The sequence below is a fragment of the Chlamydotis macqueenii genome, chromosome 1, assembly GCF_036417535.1.
Source record: "Chlamydotis macqueenii isolate bChlMac1 chromosome 1, bChlMac1.mat, whole genome shotgun sequence".
NCBI classification, from domain to species: domain Eukaryota; kingdom Metazoa; phylum Chordata; class Aves; order Otidiformes; family Otididae; genus Chlamydotis; species Chlamydotis macqueenii.
Window position 1 is genome coordinate 60115728 of NC_141556.1, and position 24923 is coordinate 60140650.

At 45.8% G+C, this 24923-nt stretch overlaps 1 protein-coding gene across 2 annotated transcripts in view; it reads right to left on the reverse strand.

Annotated features, from left to right (window-relative positions):
- ABTB3 (ankyrin repeat and BTB domain containing 3) overlaps positions 1-24923 on the reverse strand; it is a 174444-nt gene that overhangs the window by 53658 nt on the left and 95863 nt on the right. For both annotated transcript variants that reach the window (XM_086740137.1, XM_086740138.1), the window contains exons 2-3: positions 21574-21723; positions 7846-8050 (exon numbers count right to left, since the gene is read on the reverse strand). In XM_086740137.1, coding sequence (XP_086596263.1) covers positions 7846-8050; positions 21574-21723 — 355 coding nt within the window. The remainder of the gene's footprint in view (positions 1-7845; positions 8051-21573; positions 21724-24923) is intronic.

A 24923-nucleotide genomic window follows, 5' to 3' on the forward strand; every position in this document is an offset into this window, starting at 1 on the left:
GAATTATCAGAGCCCCACAAACCCTCACATTGACACTCCTTCCCTCCAAGTAGTATCCCTCACGCCGCCCCATGCCCCTCTCACAGCTATTTCAGGATGGCTCGGGAACCCGAAAGCTCATGTGCCTTGCAGACATCTGCAGGCAACAAGCAGTTGGTACGCCACCACGAGGGATGACTGCTCACCTTCTTCGCCTTCCTCTCCAATCCTAGATACCATATGTCCTTTTTTTGCATTGCCCTCAGATGTGGCAGCTCCCCATCGGCACCCCTCCATGCCTCTCCCCAGCACACTTCCCTCCGGAGCAGGGCCGACAACCCCTCCACGCCTGATGGGACCTCAAACTTCTCTCATTTTTTTTTTACAGGGCTGATGTCTCTGGAGCACTTTCACTTACAGAATGGCCCATCAGGAAAGGAAATGTTATTCAGGGGCCTAAATAAATGTAAGGCCTAACCTGCTCAACTGTGCCACCTTTTACCAAAAAACCACACCCATCCTGAGATGTGTGCAGTAGTCCTAGGCTGCCGCACATTTCCCTCCATGGCTTGCTGGCACACAGAGATATTAAAAGTGCCATCATGAGTATGCAATAGCTCAGGCTTTTTCATTATTATTATTATTATTACTACTACTACTATTATTATTATCATCAGTAGCAGTATACCTGTATATAAACAGGAGGAATCATCGGATGGAAGAGCAGGAGAAATGTGCAGTGCAAAATGCAACAGGATGCTGCATTGCTTTTGCGTGGGTCTGTGAGGAGACCGACGGAGCTCCTTTTTGGATGCCGCCTGCTGCAATGCTGGAGTTGCAAAGCACTAGAGCCAGCGCTCCTACAGATCCCAGCTCCCAGTAACACCTGGCCCTGGTTTTTCTCAGTCCCTACCACCTTGCAGGACACAGCCTCCCTGCTGCCCGCTGACTGTGACTTCATGGTTCACCTTGCTGCCCAGTCCTTCAAGAGCAGGGCCACCATGCACACCCCACTTTCTTTTTCTTGATTTCCCAGCAGGTTAAGCAGTTCTTCCTCTCCCTAGTCGCTCCTTCTCCCTTGCAGAGAATAATCCACCTTTTTGGACAGACCCCAATGCCAGGAAAGCGGTGTCCTGTATCACCCCTCCCAGTTCCCACTCTGGGGGTGACTCTTCCCAAGCTCCCATCCAGCCAGTGACTCTCTAATCATTTGTGCCAGGAGATGAGAGTCCCTAAGGAGTGACTATTGCCTCTCAACCTTCTCTGGCACGTAGACTTAAACAATCTTCACTTTCGAATGCTCCTAACCCAGGCTCGGCCCGCCTCCACCGCCGTGGCTCACAAACCCCGGACAGGCCACCAGCCCCTGGCTCACAGCAGAGTCTGCAGCACACTGCAGGTCCAGGAGCTCATCAAGCACGCACAAGAGACTTTCCCAATTAATCACGGAACTCTAAGAAAAAAAAAAATCGTTGTTTCAAGTGCAGCACAGCAGCCTCTCCATTTCCAGGGGCACTCCACGTTGCTCTTCTTCAGATGCTGAGCCGTTGCCCCACCACACGCACAAACTCACCACATCTATTGTAATCAACTGCTACGGAGAGGACTGCCTTGATGGCCCGCATCACAATGGGAACACAGAAATTCCTGAGGGAGAATCCTATTTGGATGTGAATCCCCACAGCCGCCTCGTGCTGTCCCTCCCTCAGTTTCACCAGCTGTGAAGCGTACACAGCTGCATAGACCTGACCTCATTTAAACACCTTCTGTCTGGTTCAGTTATCACAATTGCTTTGAATGATTTCTGTCTGCAGGATCTTTTGGCTGCAGAGGAGGCTGCTGTTGTGGGTGGTAGTGAGTTCTTCACTCACTCCAGCCAAGGAGTGGTGACTGCAAACCTGCATGGCAATGGCAGCCAACGTGCTCCATGCAGGTCACTGCTCTTTTACTGATTGCTTTTGCAATTTTAGAGTTAACAGTGCTTCTGAGAAGCAGCAGGCTGTACTTTCACAAGGAAAAGCCTATCTAGACAAAGGTAGGGAGATGTTTCTGCTTGCAGAAATGAGTCAGCAACTCTAATGTTATAAAAAAGTATTTTCATTTGTTTGGTTTTATGTTTATGTTTTCATGGGTGGTTTTTAAAGAAAATCCCAGCGTATAAATTAAAAGCATTCTCAGTTCTGACACTTTTCATTTAGAAATACGATGAAACCATATACGCAATGCTAGTCCGTTTTTAGCATTATTGGAGGCCAGAAAAGCATGTTTTTTCCAATGTCTGGCATACATTTCAGATGTGTTTTCAGGCTGCAAAACTAATTTTATATTTACACCATAAGCTACTTGTCTTCTTGGCGAGGAAATGCCTGCTGATGCCTTCAGACAGTTGCCAGCCCCGCTCCTGTCCAGGGACCCAGCAGGGCTGACTGATGCACCACGCGAGTCCACACAGCTTTCCCACGCTGGGCAGCTCCTCCACCAGCCCAGAAGCCCAGCTAAGGGTGATCCGGCTATAACCAGCCTCTGAAAAAGCCAATTCTGCATTTTTTTTCAGGCTGAAGGATCAATCCTCCTTGCCCTCACACAAGCCTCAGTGAGACCAGCCTAGGAGGAGGGAGGGTTTACCTTCAGGCTTTCATCTACCAAGACATTGGTGCTCCAGAGTCCGCACAAGGGTATCTGCAAGTCATGTTTTCTGAACTTGCATCCAGCATTCAAATGCGCCATCCCTGTTGCCTCTCCCGCGTTAAACACATAAATGGCTGAGACTTGAAATGCAACTGAGTCAAAGTGATGACTCGGCCAGCAGCCACAACGGGGAAATATGTCACAGGCAGTTTTGACAGATTTGAGACGACTGGCTCTGGTGTAAATTCCTGGAGAGATGCCAGCGTTGGCAGTATGGTGCAGAACAGCACAGGTAACGCACTGTTCCCACAGTGCTGCACACAGTTTTCTCTCTTTAAAAAAATCGTACAGCCATCCCATGGGCAACTTAAGCCTAGCTTGATAAATTAGATGTTGAATACAGCCCCAGCCTTACTGTCTGACAGCTGAGCTACAGAAACTGCCCGAACTATTTCTTGTAACATGTGCAACCTCACACGCTGCAGGCAGCTGCCAATACCATTTCTGAAGGTATTTCTTAAAGGTGGGAAGTTTGATATTTAAGATGCAAACCTAGAGGATTTAGGCAAGGATAGATTGGGGATTTCTTTTCAGTGGTTCCCAGTCTAATCAACCGTGGTGTTAACTTTGAGTTCAGGGAGGCCACGATTTTACCACATGAGGTTTTCAATTAAATAGTGAATAAAAATATATAGGTTTACACAGAGCTATGCCATACTGGTACATCAAGCATGTATAATCCCTTCTTCAGACAGACGTTGCAAGGTTCATTCAGGTTTCGCAGCAGGACTTCCACTTTCCCAGTGCTAACGCTTTACCTGTTCTTATTCAGCATTGCCCATCATTCCCTTGACTCCCTACTGGCCCTTGCTGGAGACCAGCAGAGGGTTTGTACCACAAAATAATTTAAATCAGGGACACATTTCCCTAGTTATCTTCCTAGTGAAATTTTTCTCCGGGTATAATCTGTACAACGGACATGGCTGTATCAGTTACCAAGGTTCAAGTTCAGGTTATTTTAGAGCAGTGGAACATCTCACTCTTTAAGAGTGCTGTATCATATTAATTAGCCAGGTACACTAATAACTATTCAAAGCACGAAACAAAAGTCAGATCATAACCTAAATCATTCACATTAATCATAGATGACTACAGGCTACAATTTACACGTGTGTGCACGTGGTGGGGGTGTGTACATTTGTGTGGCAGTGTGTGTGCATGCGTTAAAGCAGGCCAAAAAATAAAAAGCAAGCAATAGCCCATGGGAGTTTCCTAAGGGATTGTTCAGTATACAGGGAAAAGTCATGAAGGAAAAGGGAAAAGAAGGTTAAAGCCAGACATGTATCCATCAACTCAATTAAAGCCTGCGGGGGAAAGGCTAAAGGCTGCCGGGGAGTTAATGCTCCTCCAAGGCGGAGCAGCAGAGGAAACGCTGGAGAAGGAACTTTGCTGCTGTGTGAAAAGAATTAATGGGTGGTTGTGGACCGGCTGAGCTGCTGAGCAGCCACTTCTCAATGAGTTGTTAATGGGGAACATGGAGAGTTAGGAAGTAATGAGGACTTTGTCAATACAGCTGTGGATAAAAGTGGGTAAGGAACCACTTAAAGAAAAGACCATCACACAAATCTGCAACTACAAATTCTGTGCTTTCCGGTGCTTAAGAAATTACTTGCAATAATTTTGGAATCATTATAGAGGCTGAGAAGCAAAACAGAACCATAGGACAGATCCTTTTATTAAACCAGAAGCAGCAAGTAAGAAAAAAATCTTATTAACACTGGTCTCATCTACAATTTCTTCTTCTTTTTTAATTCCCAGGAATGCAAAGAATGAACAAACCTAAATAATCTGCAGCAGCCCACAGGTGGAGGCACAGGAGGAGCACCGCCTTCCCAGGCAACACCCCATACAAGACAAATGTCTCCAACACATCCCAGCTGGGTACATTAGGGAAGGAGAAAGCCACGAAAAGATTCACCCCACTCCCTCCCTGTACCTCCATGACAAAAAAAAAAAAAAAAAAGTCATCTACATCACCACAAACGGGTCCAAACACAGCTGAAAAATCAGAGGGTTTCTTCCAAAGTGACCAGACTGAAAGAAGAACAGGAATCTGAGGTGGGAGGGGGCCACACATCCATCTTATGGTTGGGTTTGTTGGCATTTATGAAGTGGGGAATCTTTCCAGGTTCTCTGAGCTATCCTGGCCACTTTCCACCTCCTCCCCCTTCCCATGAAAGAAAGCTGCCCCTCCTCGCAAGAGCTCTGCTGTATAATAACTTTTCCCTTTTATTTACGTAAAGACAAACACTATTAAAAACACACCACATTCTCGTTTCTCTACCTCCATGAAGAGCAAACACAGAGAAACACTCCCTAGAAAACACTCCCTAGAAACAAAGTGCCGGATTTATTCAAAGGCAAACATCCCATTTTACACGTCCCTCAAGACTTTGAGGGAGGTACTGCCTTCTGCACTGGGAAGTGTTAAGCCAGGCAGGACCGCCATGGTACCGGCTTTCCTCCCGTATCCAACCTCCAACCTCCGCAGAAGGACACGCAGAGCCTTTGCAGCTCCCTAATTCAACCCAGTTCAGAGCTGAAACCCAGGTGGGCTGGAGATGGGTGGAAAGGATGGGATCAGCTCTCACCGGGCCATCGAGCCCTGCAATTGCTGGGGCAGCTCTCTGGCCGCATCCTGCTACCCCCTCCAGCCTGGACATGCACAGTCAGGGAAGAAGAGGGCCAAGACAGTAGCCAGGCTGGCTTCACATGAGCCAAGGACAACCCCCGTTACAAGGAAACACTGCCTACTGCCAGATCCACACACTCCTGGCTTCTCTGTGCCAGCAGGGACACAGAGAGGCCAAGGATGGGGAAAGTCACCTGGACCTCCCTGCTTCCTTCTGGGCTTCCTCCAACATAAAAAGCAGTTGTTGCAGCCAGAGATGAAGAGAGGGAATACGGCACACAGATAAGGCACAAAGCTTGCAAATATTCTGCATATAAAAAAGTCATGTTTAACAAACCCACTTCCTCGCAACGCACAAAAACCTATCATGGAAACTGAAACCACCAGAAATAAGTCATGGACCACAAAGCATGCTTGCATGTAAAAAAGGGATGGGAAATAGGTAGGAAGGCTCCTCAGACCACTAAGGAGAAGTCAGCTTCACTGGTCTCCTTTCTGAGCAGCACAGGATGGTTACATCCAGCTGGTGAAGCTCCAGAGCACAACCCCATGGAAATATCCAGGCTCAAGCTTAACCCTGCATCACTCCTACTCCAGCGCTAAGTACTAACTCATGTTTGATTAGGCAACAGGAGGAGTATCTGCTCCTTCCAAAAGTGACCACAAGCTCTTGGCAGTAACACCAAGTACTTGCTCCGGCCCTAACCGCACGCCACAGTTGTTAAACTGCCCTGCCAAAGGAAGACATCTCGCCAGATGGAGTATTCAAAATAAAGCAAAGAAGAACAATTGCTTTAAATAATCAGTGTTCCAAGTGCTCCGACGAAGAGAACATGTATTAAGGCGACCCCAGAGAAAGCAAAACTTATTAAAGCAGATGCTAAAAGTGATTTTTCAAATATTCCTGCCCCTTTTCACTTTCTACAGGGAAGTCTGCAGAACTCTGACAAAACCAGAGCCTCAGCATTATTCACTTTTATATTCCCACTGGTTCCAGTGAGTGGCATTACTCTCACAGATGGGGACTACAGACAAGGTATGGGTATTTTCTATTTTGGTTACTTTTTGTGCATACTAACCAATCTTGGACACAAGTTAGGCCTTCTGCAATAACAAGCCTGGATGACAAATCATGAAATTAAAATTAATTTAGAAAAATGAGAAAATTCCAGATTCTTGTCATTTCCCTCCTGTTTTTTCTTCCCTCCCCCCCCCCCCCCCCCCCCAAATTTGGAAACAATAGAGCAAAAAGTGACAAACATGTTCACGGAGAGACCCAAACTTGAAAAGAAACAAAATGCCATCCAAATGCAAATGGCAAAATTCCCAGCAACACCATTAATGCCAGAGTTTCATCTTGTATGCTTTTCTGTGAATCAATATAAAAGTATTTCAATGAAGATATCATATTATATACTATTTACGATTACACATACAACGAGATTCTCAGCTGCTGCTTTTGAGATGCAGACCTCATACTGAAACAATAAACAAGCCCCATATGCCCAGCTCTCGGGGCACACGTGCGGATCAGAGTTTGGCTCACACGTACAGTGTGGTACGTACATCAGGACGTAAATGTGGTGCACAGCTTGAAAAAGCGGCTTGCATTTGCACCACCACAATACCCATCCTAAAAATGAATACTCAGCACTTTTCAAGCACCAGCCACTCCTCTGGTCTCCGTACTGGAGAAATCTGGTTTAGAGCTGGTGAGAAGCACGGCAGGGAACGAGCATGGCGTGCCTAGCACACAAGTGGAGGCTTGTGTTACTAGAGGATCTGCTGGGTTTCTGACAGGAGATGGCTTTATTTTCTCGGCGAGCAAGCTGTCCCAGTTCCTTTCCGCAGTGCCCGGGTGCAGAGCTGCCCTATACTGGGCGTCTGCCTGCCTGCCAGGATTTGGTAACCCCATCACCAGCTTCAGTGGCATCTCCTTCTCACCTTACAGCAGACCCTGAGTCAGGACGGGGCCTCAGGCGTGCCTCCCCTGCCCTGGCCATCCCTGGAGCAGGGACAAGAGCAGCACAGCCAGAGCCTGCCACGTCCTCAGCCAGGGCAGCCCCAAGGTTACTCCTGTGCCTGGGTACTTCGCACAGCTGGAGCCCAGCATCTTTAATGATCTCTCCTTTCCACACACTACTCCATTCATTTTCCACTTCCCCAATCACAGCTGTCAAGCCCTATTAACAGGCAGAAAAAACACATTTAAACCTGAACCTGCTAGGCCAGAAATAGAAGTTCTCATTTTCTTTTCCAAAACACAGAATAGCTGAGCAACAATGAAAGGAAAAGGAAATCTCTCCTGAGTGCACATCTGGAACCAATTTGCTGTATGTAGCCACTGGGTGTCACTTTTGATATATACTGGGTCAGCCATGCAGCGCTTCGGCGAGAGAAACAGATTTCAAAGAGGTGATCCTAAACCAAACCAGACTGCTCCGCAGCCTCTCACGCGCAAGCTGTAATTAGCAATTAGCCAGCCAGGTTGATTTATTAACAAAACGTCTTCGCCATGACACTAAGCACCGTGCAGTGGCTCTTACCTCTCGGTCTGCAGCGTGACTTTTGACGGCTCCACGTTGGGGTTTTCCCACTCCATCTGCGGGCAGTGCATGAAGTAGCAAAGGGTGTACAGAGCCTCTGGCTCCCAGTAGAGCGATCCCTGCTTCTGGTGCATCGGCGTCCCGTTCCCATGCTGCTTGGCGTTGAGGGGCTGGAGGTGGTGCATCGCTCGAGACACCAGGTCACCTGGGAAAAAAGCAAAAGCGGGGTGACTGCCAGGCTTTTCAGCTGCCTCTCCCCAAATGTACAAAGCAAAAGGTGTGCCAGGTTGGTTTTCCCTTCCATTTAACTTCGCATACACAAACAGTAAAGCAAAGGACAGGATCCTGTATGGTGCTCATTGCCAGGTCAGACTTTGCATGGTGGTTTACACAGCGCAGCATGACATGCCTGGGCTGCAGACAAGCCCCCGAAAGCCTGGGGGGGATGGGTTTCTGCAAATACAGTTGTGTCAGCAGCCTCAGGTTGGACCATCTCAGCACCACCAGAAGAGCCAGTACACCAGGGCTGGGGTCACAGCTACCTACAGGCAGTCCTTGGAGGCTGCCAAAAACCCATAGTCCCAAAAATGATCAGTGAAGACAATGCAGAGTGGCATCAAAAGTCGCATGCTCCTGGGTAGAGAGCGGCAGGGAAATGTAGCCCCTTGCAACGAGGAAGGAAGCAGTCAGAAAATGTATGCGGGAATGTGCAAAGGGACAGACGGGTAAGAAAAAAAAAGGGGAAAAAATAGCTAAAAGACAATATCAGAAGCAGGCAAGCAAAATTACAGTTTGTAAGCCCAGGCTGAGCCTGGAAAATTTCATGGTAGCAGAAGAGCAAAACCTGTGAAGTAGGCTCATCCAGCCCCTCAGGTTTCCAGAGCACAGAAAATGGCCCAAGATGGTTGTTTTCCCTGCGCTTCCTCACAGGGCGGGAATGGGAAACCAGCCACAATATACGGACCAGGATCAGCAAAGCCAGCAAGCGAGATTAGCAGGCAAATATATAGGCAGGCAGCAGTGAGTCTCTGAGCACAATACTGATTGTAACTAATTAACTAAAGCATCTCCCTCCGAGGCAGTGAATTCTACGTTTGTTGACTAGTGACCACTCTATCAAAGGCAAGGAAACAATTGTGGTTATAAACTGCCTGTTTTCACATGTTCAAATCACCCTGAGAGTGCTTTGGGGGAAAATAATGATCTCGGATCAAATCAGATGGTTTGTTTTAAATGAAAATCTGAGCAAGAGCCCTTTGGGTCATTCTTAAGCTATACAAAAGCAAGTGATGGGGAAAAGAGGACATAATTTTCCAGTGTTACGAAGAAGTCACACACTTTCTGTTATTTCCTTTTCCCAAGCGATCACTGAGCACTGAAACTTGGAAGGAAAAGTTGGAAATGTACACCAAGGTAGGAACATAAAACCAAATCTAGAGGTGGGGGGAAAGGAAGAGGCTGAACAACAAACTCCTGGGCAAACTTAAAGGAGAACCATTTTGACTGTGTGGAAGGCAGAGCTACGGGGTTTTTTTTGCAAAGTCCGACCCCTGTGAACACATCACAGCACATCACCTCCCTCTGGCTTGGCTTGCACAGAAAATGATGCTGCTGCTGCGATAATGCACACCATGGAGAACAGAAACATCTCGCTGAAAAACTCTCAGCCAGTCCTCCAAAAACACAGCCTTAAAACCATGAAGAGAAGAAAACCGCTGGCATAAGAAAACTGCCGAGTCCATGATTTCAGGGTTTTGACACAATTTTTTGCTGCACTCTGCAATATTCCACTGATTCAAAGCTTTCATTTAAAAATAGTTTCTGTCTTTTCCCTCTGCCAGAAAATTGTCATGACAGGACCAATCTTGCAGCCCTGTATGCTCAAAATTTCCGAGATAAGCTGTGCATGCGTAAAGCCTGCAAGATCACGTCCATGGCAGAAACAGATGTGCCTCTGAGATGATTCCCCAGTCCTGCAGAAAATTATCTGCAGGCGACCACAGCAGCAGGAAAGTTTGGGACCCCCTTCACTCAGCCCACTGTCACAGCAGACGTGCACTGCCAAGCCTAGCACAGCCCAATTTAACTGCCAGCAACATTGCTCATAGCAGAAGAAAATTGCTCTTTTTCTCTCCAAAAGGAAAAAAAAAATGTGCAGAAGTGCTGGCTGCAATATGCAGATTTAACAATAATAGCAAAAGCAGAGAAAAAGGAGTTCCACTGAATTCTGCCTCTTCAGACCCAAGCCACTACGGCACTAAAGCACATGTCCTGCTTTTGGCAGGGATGGAGTTAATTTTCCTCTCAGTAGCCAGTGTGTTTTGGATTTCACATGTGAAGAATGTGGATAAAAACACCCTGATGATACGAGTTGTTGTTAATGAGACCAAGGACACTGTCTGGCTTTCCAAGTCTCGTTAAAGTCTCGCTAACCACCACAGCACATGACTAGTCTTATTTCAGCGGACTGAGACAGTAGGCACCAGGGAACTCCTCTGGCTTCTGTACCAAACGATGAATAAAAATCAGGATGCAATTTAGGCCCAGATTCAGGCAGCAGCATTGCTTCATCCCCATTCCTCCCTGAGCGCTGGGGCAATGTGACTTGGATGACACATCCAGTGCCAGAGGAAGCTGGACCGTGAGTAAGGAGGGAAAGTGGCAGCAAGAGAGTCGCAGGCAGGGCGGGCAGCTCAGCATCGATGCTGATGCAAGGCTGGAGGAACTCGAGCCTCACTGAAATCAGTGACAAAGCTCCCATCTGTTTCAATATGACCAGGAGTTCATCCTTTTATTCTGTATTTCCTCAACTGCTTCTTAAGAAACCCAAACCAATTCACGCTACTAAAGCTGAATTAATGCTCTTTATGTTTAAGCCTCATTTAATTACATTATACCAAAAACTGATTGGCTTAGATCTTGCTTTTGCCTTTGCCATATTATCTCTAGTTGCATTTCAAATAATTTCTATATTAACAATTATTGTAACATTCCTCTATCAGAGACAACTCAAGGCTTAAATAATCAATACCTAGAAAGCATCAAGCTTCACAGAGGACAGTAAGCAAGCAAAAGCTGCATTATAATCCTGGTACCCAACAGGCAGAGCACTGGAGGCAGGGTGGGAATCGCTGCTCTCTATTTTATTCCACAGCGTAACATCTGACAAGCCACTGCATGTCCTGGTGCCCTTCTCCTCCTCCAGCTGCATCCAGTTACGATGCAAATTCTTCAGGGCAGAGACTGTGCTTTAGCATATCTGTGCACCAGGATCAGTGCCAAGAAGGGACGAGGGAGCTGACAGGCGCACGCACACGCTGTATGGTAGTACTTATGCATACTCGGTAAAATGGAGCGTAGTATTAACATCTGGTGCAAGATGCACGTGTGTTTCAATCCCTGCCACATTTTGCTTCTATTTTTCCTTGCTAAATATAATTTTGCTCCTCCTATTTTCTTCCAAAGAATACACCAAGAATTGAAATTATCTTTGATCCTGGCCAGGGCTCTCCAAAGCCCATGGACATGAAACCAGCTCCACGACGGGACTCACTGATCTGGTCTCCAGCAGTCACCCAACTCAAGTCTCATCTGGGAAACCCAACCTATATTTGCTCTCCTTGCCAGCTGTAAAAGCCACAGTACATCTGAATACTGAGGGCAACCTTGAATTTGTAGCCAAGTATAGAGAAGAAAGTCCCCTTCATCACTTTGTGTTAGCCATCTCTGCTCTTCAGAGCTGTGTTCAGCTACAGCAACACTATGCAAGTGAGGTTACCTGCTCACACCATTGCTGGCTCTTCTGCATATTTTGGGGCCTGAAAACATGTCTCAGATATATCAACTGAGTGTATCTGGAAGGTCAATAAATTCCCAAGTGCATAATTTCAAAAAAAATCATAAAAAGTAAAAATCCCAGCAGTTGAGTCAATCTTGTAACTCCAGGGATGTTGTTCTCGAGGGCTGTAGTGTCACAACACAAGGGGCTCGGGGGGGATCCCTGCCCTGTGCTCATTCTTGCCCCTGTACCACCACCTGCAACCCATCTGAGAAGCAGCCTGGGGAGCTGATCTGCCCGACAAAAGACCTTGCCAATTTTATTTCATTTTTAATTTAAACCAAATAAACACTTTCACAATTTATGCAACGTAAGCCAACCAAGCCAATGCACAAACTGCTCTGCTGGCAGAGCCGGGGAGAGGAAGACATCACGTTGTGCAGGGTAGACACACACACACACACAGAGGAAAAAATGAACAGCGAGGTGGGTGGGGATATTTGAGGATATTTTTGTTGCAGAAGCTGGGAAGCCAGAACTGGAGGGCAGGCTCCCAGAGTGCAGCAAAGACAGAGGCAAGCCCCAGGCTGGCATGGCCTTGCAGCCCTAGATCAGGATGGAGAAGAGCTCCAGCAACGAGGTTCTGCACTGGAGCTTGTCAGCCTAGAGGAGAAACGTTGTGCCTCGCACGCTGGCTAGCAAAGCACCCCCAAAACCATCAACACACCACAGTGTGTAGAGAACTGTCGCCGTAGCTACCAGCATTTCATCCTTTTCACCACTAAAACAGGACTTGCCCATCACTGCTGCTGTCAGTTCAGCACGGTTTACGAATGCAAGGTAAACATACATTTGATTTAAAGATTGAAAATATTATGCAATGCACACATTGTGACACGGGCCTGGTTTAATGCAATACTGAATATTTACGGAACAGCTTCACTGACTTCAAGCCAAAGATGTGATGTGACAGAGCAAGTTAAGCTGCACCAGTCTGTATGGGGGTGGTACGTTCAACAACATACAGTACTTGACCGGACAGCTTGAGCCCTCTCCACAGTGACCAGCTAAGCATTTTTATTTACTGTCTTTGGTTTTGGTAAAAACTACTATCACTGCTCTTACTATTCTAGAGCCCAAAGTTTTAAAAATAACATATTCATTTCCAATATGATAATAGAGGAGGGTGTGAAAAAGTAGAAAAGCAAGAAGAGGAGAAAGAAAGCAAAAACTATAGATGTCCAATGCCCACTTCTGAAGCTTTCTGAGGGATTTTATGGTCTGTCGTGACAGACTTGATCTTGCAAACATTCCCACCTAGGAGCAGGCTCACTGCCTTCAGAGGGATAAACTTCCACAGCCTAAAACATTCGGCTGGGTGTGTGTTTGCACAACCACGACCTGGAGGTGAGTAACGCCGGATTGATCCTTACACAGCCACTGCCTATGATGCCTACCTTGAGTTTTTTTTTTCTCCAAAACCATGTCCTAAAACCACAAGAACAACTTAATGGTGATCTTTTTGCACACTAAAAACAAACTACAAGGTTCTTTGGCCTGTGTCTTTCCTTCAAAGCCCAGGGGAGAGAGGAGGATCTCCATTTCCACTTCGTAAGGGCACCATGCAAAGCAGCAGCAAGCCATGTTTCCAGCATGACAGCATCCTGCAGGCAGCACTCATCAGTTTGATAACGCTGATCTGATCATCCTTCCAGCTGTCCATGACTGCAGTCTGTGTAGCCTGCTCTTGGGAATCACGCCCAGTGGTGGGGCACGTTGACAGCAGCGTCGTTACTGCTTTGCTGTGCTACCTGAGGGAACTTTTTCTCCTGCAAGGAGGGGGCCAGAGCCATAGACTGAAGTTGTGTCTGTCCTTCATTGCCCTTAACCTCCTCCTTCTCTGTCCTGGTCAGAACATGAAAAGGAGGAGTATCAGTCAGGGAGCTGGACTCCAAATGCCAGCTTTGTGTCATGGCCAGTAGTTTCCAAAGTTTGCCTCCTTACAAGCCGTATGAGCCAGGTGCAGAACTCGCTTGACCTGGATTAATTTCACACCTTAGTATAGAAGTCTTGGATCTATGTTTTTGCCCATGACCAGCTCCTGAGAGATTGTATTGAAAACACAAATTCTAACCCTGATAATAAACCATGGTCTATTCAATCACACTGCTACCTGGCAGCCATGGCCATTCTGCATCCTTCCCATACCGTAGCTAAGCCTCTCTCCCTTTCTACCTCCCTGTTGCCTGTTTCTGCACCGAAGTGATGTGTTGCTACAGCTCACCCTGGCACGTGCCTGTAAGTGCATGACTGCAGGTGAACAGGAGCAGTTGAACTATGTCTCCCGTGCCATGACAGACCACCTCCAGCCATCCCTACACTCTTGAGTTCAGCTGCGCTGTTCCTCCGCGTTTGCTCCGCTTGCGGTGTTGTATCAATCTCTGTGTTTTAAAAGTCAGCCGAGCAAAAACTGCTGAGTGAAACCTTTACTGAAATTATTTTTTGGAGGCCTTTCTATCGTTAACTGAAGGTAACCCAGCTGTACCAGGAAAGGAGTGTGCAGAGAGCTAGGGTGGGAGCAAACTAGAAAGTATTTAGTATGTATTTCACTGCGCACATCCTCTTAGCACAAAGTATCTTCAAACATAAAGCTATGCTATTCTTGGCACACAGTATAATCCAAATCCAAGAGCCCATTGCCTGGGGCTGCGGGTGCACCTGGGGTGCCGTAACCCACAGTCAGTGGAGCATCCCACACGCAACGGATTCACCGTCAAGCTCACCTTGCAGAAACCTCTCCATTTCTGCCATCTCCACTTGCCCATGTCATGCCCCTATATGAATTTGCTAACCCATGCAACCTTTTCTTCCCCTAACAGCCATTCACCTCTCGCACAGAAGAGCAAATCAAGGAGCTGTGGTCCCAGACTCTGAATTCAGCGTCAAAAGACAAGACTAGGATATAAGTAGCCCATTTCCTCACAGTGGCTTCCCTGTGGCCTCCCACAGATTGTTTAACCTTTTATCTCCACTTATCACACCATCGCAAGAAGCTTCTATTTATATTACAGAATAAGTGTTTGTGTGCGATTTAGTGTTCGCAAAGCCTTTGAAGATTGAGAAATTAGGGATTGGATATATCCCATTAAAAAGCCACAATAATAATTAAACCTTCTCAAGTTCACAAACCTATTTGTAACAACACCATTACCTTCAAAATCTCCTATCCTATGTGGCAAACATGATGTTTGTGTTCTGATTCCCCTTAAACCACGTCAACTCCAAACAAAGCAAGCTTTGACTCGGATGAGCTATTCATCTGCCGACCTAATGCAGAGCCTTCCCTTTGTGGACCACCACTGCCTTATGGACCACCATTCCTGGATTTTCTTTGGCCTGATGTAGACCCATATCCTCAAACTCTGAATTTAAGAGGCCACCATGGCGAGCAGGCCAGCTGAAGAGTCCTCACCCTGGCCTGATCGAGTGCCTGTGCTCTGCACAGCATGGACAGGGAGGACCGAAAACTTAAGGAGAGGAAAATGCTGTTTTAACTCTGAGCATGCTGTGATGCACAGGAGTTCAGGGGTGAAGAGAAGTCAGGTAGATGTACGCAGGGGTGTCCTGAGCCAAAACACTGCTGTATCGGGGAAGGGTGGTAGAGGGTGGGAGCTCCAGCATCCCCCAGCCACTAAGGCAATGTTTTTTGCCTCTTAACCATTAAATCTTAGTGGGCTTAAATGCACAAAGTAGATACACCAGAGGAACAAAACCACCTGCGTGGGGACAGATCTGGGCTCAGCCCCTAGGAAGGTCAAGGGCGCTGAATTTCACTTGTGAGTGGAGCCCCGAAAGGATTGCTGATAGCAGGCTGGGACCCAGGCAAGCAATAGCTGCCTCTGTTCAGCCCCTATAACCCAAAATAGAAACCCACCTCCCTGGTCAGCAGAGCAGTGAAAGGGAAGATAAAGCCTCCACAGGTGCAGACTTGTATTTTCAAATTATCCTCCCTCCCACTTTGTTTCTACTGATAAATAAATGCATTGCTTTATGGTTTACGATAGTGGGTATCTCAGGGGGAGGAGAAGAAAAGCAGGGGGTTGTTTGGGGCTATTGAGTAACCCATAACCCTTCTTGCGCACAGATGCAGACAGTGAACAGACTCAGGTCCATCACTTGGAAGGAGCTGCAAAGGGAATGGAGCAGCAGCTAGGGGAGCCTGCAACCAGCCAGCACTTCATGGGGGCAAGAAACTACCTAGCATTTAAGCACTGTACTAATCTGTCTTCTGTTCTCTGCCGGGGGGTGAAGGAGCACCTCAATAACTTCTCTTTTTAGCTTTTACACACCTGTGGATCACAGCGAGGAGGAAGCGCGAACAAGAGGCCCAGAGAGTGGTGGGAGAGTGAGGATGTAGAGATCTTGTAAAATAACCCAGCGGAGGGCTCTCAAAAACTAAGGAAAGTATCAATCTGGAGAGTGCCCACACAGGCTGCCAGTCTATTGCCAAACGCCACGCTGAAGGGAGGGCTACCATCTGAATCGCAGGTTTGGGTTAGTACCTCCGCTTAGCTCAGCACTGCGCTGCATGAACCAAACCGTTGACAGGGAATAAGCTTTGGTCTTTCTCTATACTGCTGCTTAGTCTGAGAAAAATACCTGACAAACAGGGCTTTTGTTCTGACAGTAAATCAGCAGAGCACTTACAACAATCCTCCTTCAGATGCCACCCTTCCAGCAGGCACCTCTACCCTGGCATTCTCTTCTAAGCCTACGTTTAACCTCTTATTTACAGAACATGAATCAATTTGTAGGGCTCCTGCAGCGCTCCTTCCTGTTGGTTGCAGAGGATTGAGACTAGATGAAAAGGCAAGGGAGGGGATGCCGACTTTCATCATCTCCTCAGCTGGGGCTGCGAGGAGAAATGAAAAACAGTATTGGTATGTGCAATCACATTCCTACTTACACTCGAGCAGTAACCCTTCCTTTCATCCCTAAAAGTGTTCCAATACCCACTAGGAGGCTGTTATTTTGGAAATATATACATTCAGCACTGTGGAGACAAAGAGAGGACGATGAGGAGGGGTGGTGTTTTTCGAATGGCAAAAAGGAAAACCTTGCTGAGACCTGAGTGGTGACATGGAGGAAATACAGCCTGAACATCACATTTGGGAGCTGCTCTAAAGTTAAACACCATTGAAAAGCTAAAAAGCTCTGAGGTGAGCACTGTTAAGTTGCATCCTCACCTTCAGATTATCTTAGCTTAAAATAAAAATGCCTATTCATTGTGGTTAATACTCAGAGTAATACTACCACCACCCATCACCATGGTTTGCACAAGACTGGGTGGCCAGCTTCCCACTCAGAAAAGCCACAGTGGACTGGCCATCTCTGGACTCAACGCAAGCCCCAAACATTTTTCTGCTCTAACCTGAAGACATGTGCGAAGACATGCTTTGTATGACATTCTAAGCAACAGTTTATCCCTCCGTGCAGCTTGAAAGACACAATCCTTCTACAGCCCTACACATGCATGTCGACATGGGGTGGCTGTCCCAGTTTGGCCGTACACTAACACCTTACGGTCTTCACCCCAAGGTAGTAAGGTAAGAATATTTCTTGCTGCCAGGATTGGTGCCCAGCACACCTTAAGGCTCTGCTCTTCCTTCTCACCACCTATGTGCATATACAAGAGAAAGAGGATACTCCATCCAGCAAAACACCAGTGACCTCCCATTGTGAGCCTCATCCCTTCTGCATCTGGTCTTTAAGCCCGCAGCGGTATTTTTAGATGTGTGATGAATAGGTGTGTCGGAATGTTATGCAGTTAAATATAACATAAATGCTTGTGGATGGCAAACATGCATACAAAGAAGTTGGGAAAAATATTCAAAGGTCAAAATGCAGTACCACGGGATCTCCCAACAGCCAAAGCTCTCCCTAATATTCCTCTCTTTTTCTATTCAGTCTACGTATCTTTTCCTCTCTAACGGGGAGGAAATAAAAGAGAGGAACTAGAAATCTAGAAAAATCCCAAAACTTTCTGAAAAAAATTCCAAACAGATCTATTCCCCTTCTTCTCTAGGTCTGGTCTGGAAATACAGGAAACCTTAAGAAAAACTGGGAAAAAAAATTGAAAAAAATTTTTGTGAAATATTTTCTCTAAGATTAAACAGTGAAATACCGTCAGGCTACTGTTTAAAATCCTATTATTCTTGCTGTGCTTCAGTTCTTCCCAATGTTCTCTATATAATAAGCATTTCAAATGAAATTACATTATTTTAAAACACACTGTAGTAGGCAATTACAATTCCTGAATACTAAATGCCAATATAACATAGGCCAGATTTATTGTTGTTCCTTAACTTTGTGCCATGTTCATTATATTTTAATGAATAAGGTTTCACATTAATTTTTCAAGCCTTTTCCTTGGAATCACACATTACCACTGTAATTTTGTTGCAGAATTAGGTCTCTATTTACATTCTCCTCCTAAATCCTGGAGACGAAAGCTTCCTTTGATTTTTTTCCCTAGGTCAGCAACATCGTCTCTTCTTCCTGTTTTCGGGAGAGCACCCCAGGGCCAGTGACGCTACCTTGCCCCACCACTGCCAGGCAGGGCAGGGCCATCCCAGTGACGACTGGCACCCACTGCCTGCTAAGCCCAGGAGATGAGAGCAGAAGAAGCAGGCAAGCAGGGTTTGGGGGGCACCAGAGCAGCACCTGCAAGTCCAGTTGCACCTGCCCGGCCATAGAGGACCCCTCAATGGAAGCTTGGGTTGATCTCCTCCTCTGCAGCATTCGCAGAGGGCGCTGCCCTTCCTCTGTGGTCACGTCCACCATTCCATCTTTCCTCAATTTTCTCTCCCCTCTGTCACCCCCTAGGCAGACACAGCTCACCTGAACAGTCTTTTCTAATACACAAACAGCATACACGGAAAAATTAAGGGAACACACAAACGACGGCCATCAAGTATAGGGCAAGAAGAAGGTACCACAAGACACAAGGCTTTTCACCTTGGGAATCTACTTTCCACCTGGGACACACTGTGAAGACAGAAAGACGACGAGAGCCAAAATACAGGTGCTGGGCAGTAAACAGGCCCCGTTTGCCAGCTGTTGTCTTCCAGGGGACAGATTTGATTTCCTGGTCTCAAAGCCTCCAGCAGCTCAGCAGCTGGCCATGTCGCTGAGTGTGAGGATGCTGGGCAGAACTGAGAGCAGGGGAAGCCTTTCCTCTGCATGCAGGCGTTTGTTAATTCTAGTTATAACGCATACTTGCAATGCTTTAATTATTAATGTTGATAAACTACAGGAAATCTCATTCAATTAGAATTGCTTTTTTTTCCTTTTCTTTTTTTTTTCCTGAGATAAAATTAAATTGCTTCATTGCAAGATCATTCTTTGCCCTTGTTTTTTGTGCTCTTTTGAAGAGAACAGAAATGAAATCCTGACTCCTGGGATACTGCAAGCCGGTGGGACATTGTGGACGCGGGCCCGGGGACTGCCTGCTCTGCTGGTCCAGCAGGCCAACTTCTGTTCTTGCCATTCACTTCTGGTTGCCACCTCCTCCTCTTCACAAGTGCCATCCTCTTAATTCCCTCTTATCCAGAGAGAGTCTCCCTCATCACCTTTACTCATCCCCACAAGAGTAAGGGCTTTTGTGTACCTAACACTTCCATCATACCCCACTTTCTCCACGCCAGAGCTTGCCACATCCTCTTTCCTCTCCACACCACCACTTCTAAAGCTCTCCATCCCCCTCACACCACCGGAGAAACGATAAATCCTCCTTTGCCTACTCCCTGCCCGCCAACGTGCTCTGACCCCCAGGTGTTACCCCCTGGCCTCTCCCTGCTGCTCAGCGTTTCTGCCCCCACGCTGCGGTTCCCCAGCCTCCCTCCGTGGCAGAGGCTTTGCTGTAACCCCCAGGGTCACAGCCTCCGCTGATGCCAGAGACAGATACACAAGCACGGAACAAAACACAAACCCCCTTGGTACCCCTCCACTCTTCCATTTTCCTTCCATTTCATTATTTTTCCCCCCAAAGTCACAGGGTTTTTTTGCCCACCGGCATACTCTGCCTCTCCCCATGTTTTGAACTCCGCACCGGCACTGCTCCACAGCAAAGACTTCTACCCAGCTAAGCATCACGCCTTGGAAGCTTTGCCAACTACCACTCCTCCCACTGCTTCTTCCCCGACACGCATCTGCTTGCAGCGGCTGGGGAGGCACCCTCGACGGTTGTCCAGAGGGCTTTCTGGAGGGCTACCAGCATGCTGGAGGTGCCAACCGCTCTGACAGCTGCATCTAACTCCCACTGATGCGCTCTTTTCTTCGAGTTGGCCACCCTGAAGAGTGTTTTGCCTGTGTTTGCAGTCAACAGACGTACAGAAAGCAAACCCTATCAACCAAGCATTTGAATCTAAGGTAAGACTACTTAGAGATGACAGATTTCTGGAAATCAAATTTTAAAGGAGGAAAGGGGGGTAATTAAGGAGTCTGGCTTTTTGGGCTTCACACAGAGGTTCAAAAAATAAATAATAAAAAAAAAAACCCAACCTTAAATATCCACAGACTACTTATTTATTAAAACACAATCATATGTACTTTAAGAAAGAGCTGTATCATGCATAATTTAGTTGGCATGGCATACAGACAGTACTGTTGTGTGTTTCATGTGCATGAAATAAATAAGCATAAATTACTTAACTTGAATAACGCCAAACACCTGATTCCAGAGACGGAACAACACTTCACGCCAAGGCATGTAAGTGCTCTTGGCTTGTTGATGTTTCACCAGAACAGAGAAAAATTAGCAAGCTGAAACCAGAAATGCATATTGCGGCTTGTAGACAAACATTCATGGTACATCCACGGGGCTCATGAACGTAAACTGAGCCCTGATGATATAATGGAGCTACACAGGAGAGCCCCATTGCTACAGAAAATGCCAAGAAAATGAACGTGAGATACCTATACATGTTCTTTACGATGTTGGTAACACAGAATTCAGTAATAAGAACAACAGTAAGCTGGGCAGCCCGCGTCTTCATAGATTTGAGTCTCTTCAATTTCTCCCCAAAATTTTGAAACAGACCTCAGGAAAAAAAAAAAAGCAACCTTTTTTGTCTCAACATTTCTGTTTTCTCACCCACAGCTTCATCTCTCTAACTATACCATAAACATGTGATTGGAAGGCTTCTATCTTAATTTAAAAAAAAAATTTTAAAGGCACTTCCGGTAATTTTACCTCCATGTCACATGAGGATTTGCACAGCATTTGCCTCCTACAACTTATTTGTGCTGAAACCAAAGCTTTCAGACATTGACAATTATCATAGATTCTCACATTTCTCAAAAAGTGTTTTGATTAACAGCAAACAATTTATCTTCCAAGGACAAATTCTTCAGGTGCAGGTCTGAGTTGTGGTTCTTTCCTCTGCTAGAATTGCAGAAGGAAAGGCAGGGTGAAGGACCCTCTATAACACAGGTCAGACTAGCTCTGCTTTAAATCTGTGACAATATTTCCCTCACTCATTGCAACCTTCAGCTTTTTTTGCCTGCCCATCTCAAAATAAACATCCCAGTGAAACGAGACAGGACACAAATATGACAGACATTTGCAAGTCTGGCCAAGCTGTGAGGTGCTTTCAAACACAAAGTAGGGAAGATGAAATAAAGCATATTTCACCTTTAAAAATTAGAGCAGTGTATGCAAACAAGTCATAGGCATCGCTATAAGCCTGCACGAGACTGCTTTTCTCCTATGGCTTCAGGTTCAGCCTTCAAACTGGCCACGGAGCATAAGCATGGCTGGATCTGACCCACTGTCTCCTTGGACATTATACGTGCCCCCTCGTCTCTTCTCTGCAGAACCAGGCAATGCAAGCTGCTTTGCTTTACTCTGAGGAAAGAAACCCAAACATTATCAACAACCTTGTACTTACTGAGTTCAGCGATGCTCCCCACACGCGTAGCAAGTAAAGACTGCTCGATGGTCCTTAGCTCTGACTGGCTGAACATCTGCACTTCCCCAGGCTTGTTTGACCTTTGCTGGTCTTTGTGAAGGTTCAAGCTGTCCGGCAGGCAGAGAACACCTACAGTGGACAAAAAGAAAGGAGAAGCCCAATGTAATTTCAGCCAGTATGGATGACTTTGCTGCCATCACCACATCATTCTGTGGACATTCCAAGATGAAGCCTGTGTGCTCAGAGCTCAAAGACAATCAACATCTATAACTTGAATGTCACAGATGACTCATGCTCTGAGAAGTGGTCCTTGTATGCTCTTCTGAATATCCTCAAGTCACTTATGATGTCATCTAGAAATAATTCTTACAGAAAATCCTAGAGAATTGCCCAAGGAGGAGCTCAAGAGAGTTACAAAGAAGCCTCCTAGAAACTACTCCAAACCCATACAAATTTACCAGAAAATGGTATCTCAGCAACAAAATTCTTAAAGATTGGCTTTAAAATTATATGAGACAGATGATATATTTACAGGATTTTCCTGTAAGGGGAACTCCAGCAGCAATTGCCAAAATAACAGACTGAGTCAAGATGCTTGCAGTGTCATTGGTGGGCTTACTGAATTTCTTTTGTAAATACAACTCGGCATTTGAACCGGTTGGGCTTCAAAACCTTGTTATTCAGAAGCCCTTACAGCTGTGAATTTTTGTGGCGCAGGACTTAAGTAAAGCTACTGACAAAAAAAATAATTTACATCCACATTCATTCAGGCACAAAAGTCACTTTCTGCCACGACATCCCAACTCTCAGGCGCAGATAGAGGGCACAACGTTTATTAGTCAAAATCACTGTCATGCTAAAAACCAGAACTTATTTGCAAGAGCAAAGACTGCATTACCACCCTTGGGTAACAGATGCACAAAAGTTCAGCTTAGAAGAGCAAGCTCTCCTCCCTTCTTGTGGTCTATAAACAGCCAACTATGGCCATGCTCTCCACAGCATCACCTTCCCAGTCCCGCTGGGACACGCGCAGGTGGAAACCTGCCAGAGGCAGTAGAATTGTACCTCTTCATGTTGATTAAATTGCATCTTATCTTTAATTATGTGACATGCAACAATTACCTTTGAAAAGAAGCCAGAGTAGGAAATGTATTTTTTCCATTAGCTTTTACTATTCCTTCCTTTTAAGCACAGGGGAGAGGTTCTACCTCACAGGCCAAGCAGACTTCAGAAAATACATTAAGGAAAAGGCACATATTTAGTGTTTTTCTTTGGGGGAAGAACTTACCTAGTTTCTCAGCTCAGTAAATATACGGCATCTAACCCTACTGATGAATAATTCTACCAGTAGATGTAACACTGGAGATCCTGGGCAGAACGGCCACCTTAATCCCTGTTTACTTCAGTAACGGCACAGCCCCACAAACATCACTACACTGGAGCACCGCAACAGCAGTTAACACGCCTGAGAAGGGTTGCTTCTCAGCCACTTTGTTAACTCCACCAAACTGCTTTGGATTCCCTCCTCACATCCACCTGCTCCCTGCAGTTATATCTGCAGCATGGACCTAAGAACACCCATCCCGGGAGGAGAGAGGCGGCGCAGGTTCAGTGAGCACGTTCAAAACAAAAAAAGCAAGGATGTACGCTGGGAAAACCAGGACCAAAGGTCTTGTCTGCCATGGCTGGAAGACAGTAACCTAAACTAGGATCATCTTCCACACACAATAGCAACACCAGAACAGATTCCTTCATAGCCTGTTTGAACGCTGGAGATGGAGGAGCCTTAATCCCAGCCCTGGCTTGTAACAACCACAGTAAAACCATATGCACATGTGGAAGGTCACGAGAGATCAACACAACTCACGAGAAGGCACCCTGGAGAGAAAGAGCAGGACATCTGACACGGCAACAGGGAGGAAAGAATTAAAAGCAGAGAGGTAAGGGATAAAAAGCGACAACAGCTTATCAAACAAGCTCTCCAGGTTCTCCTGCCATCACTAAGGAGCTGACTCGCATACTCTCTTGGTGCACTTATCAACATTTAAATTCCGGGAATGTATAGAGCTCAAGAAGTATAACACCTGGATTTAAAATGCAGATTTTAATAAGTATTCTCTCTTGGAAATCTTTCTCATTTATTCAAATTATTCTTTATACTTTTAATGACTAGAAATTTAGGCAAAATTGGAAGAGTCTTCCCTGCAGAAAACAGATGTGTAACAGATCTAATACTCAAAGATATTTCTAAAAACAAGAAATAGAGCACAAGCAGCTTTATGGCATCTTTAAAAAAATGAATAACCAACAAGAAAATCTCTTTGAGTGAAAACATACCTTAAGTGTGGGAAAAAATACTGGTTTAAGATACCTGTACAAATAAGATTCAAATTATTTAAAAGCATAATATGTACAGGAGATATTTCTTCAAGCAATTAAAGCAGTGAGATATAGACATTTTATCCTCTACTTTGTTTCTGACTCCGTTCCCACAGCCGGGCTTTTTCCTTACAAACAGCTCTGATGATTAATTACTCTGTTCTTCAGCGAGGGGAGTGTATTCTTAGGTTCTTGGATGAAAAGTGCAAATGAAATGCAAAATGTGCCATTGTTCGAAAACTTAGCAAATTATAGGATCTGTCACGCCAAAGCATTGGGTTGGAGATTAGCAAAGACATGCAATAGCCAAACATCTGATACTTATATGCCAGCTTCAAAACTATAATTGACCACAGCGGGTGACCAGTGGGGTGATGGAAGATCTGTTTATAACTCTTAAGAATTTTGTTGGATCAGATCTGGTTTTGGCCAGTATGGAGAAAGGGAATTCTATGGCTCAGGCATGGAACTCTGCTGATTTTCTACCTTCAGCTGTTTTCCCCAAAAGTGATTAAAGAAAAGTGAACAAAATGCTTTTTAGAAGAAAAAAGTTCCTCTCTTTATCAGTGTTTGATGTAAAGCTCATATTCACTGATGAAAGACTATGGTAGATAATTTCTCCCCGGCAACAAGAAAGCAAGTCAAATTGAGGGAGGGGAAAAAAGGTAAAAACTTTGTGATTATACTTTTTTAAAAATAGAAACATTTAAATAGCCACCACCAGCTTTCACTGGTTTGGCTACACTTCAACTTCCTTATTTTAATTCTCTGCCAATTGGTATTAACCACTTGCTTTTTCAGTAGTGGCCTCAGCCATACTATGTTGTACTTGACAAACAAGTGAGGGTCTCAAGTTTCCAATGGCCTGAAAAATAGAACTTTTTCCCCTCTTGGTTTTCTGGCTGTCGCTGCTGATGCTATCTGTCATTCCACACTGAAGATTTCTATGC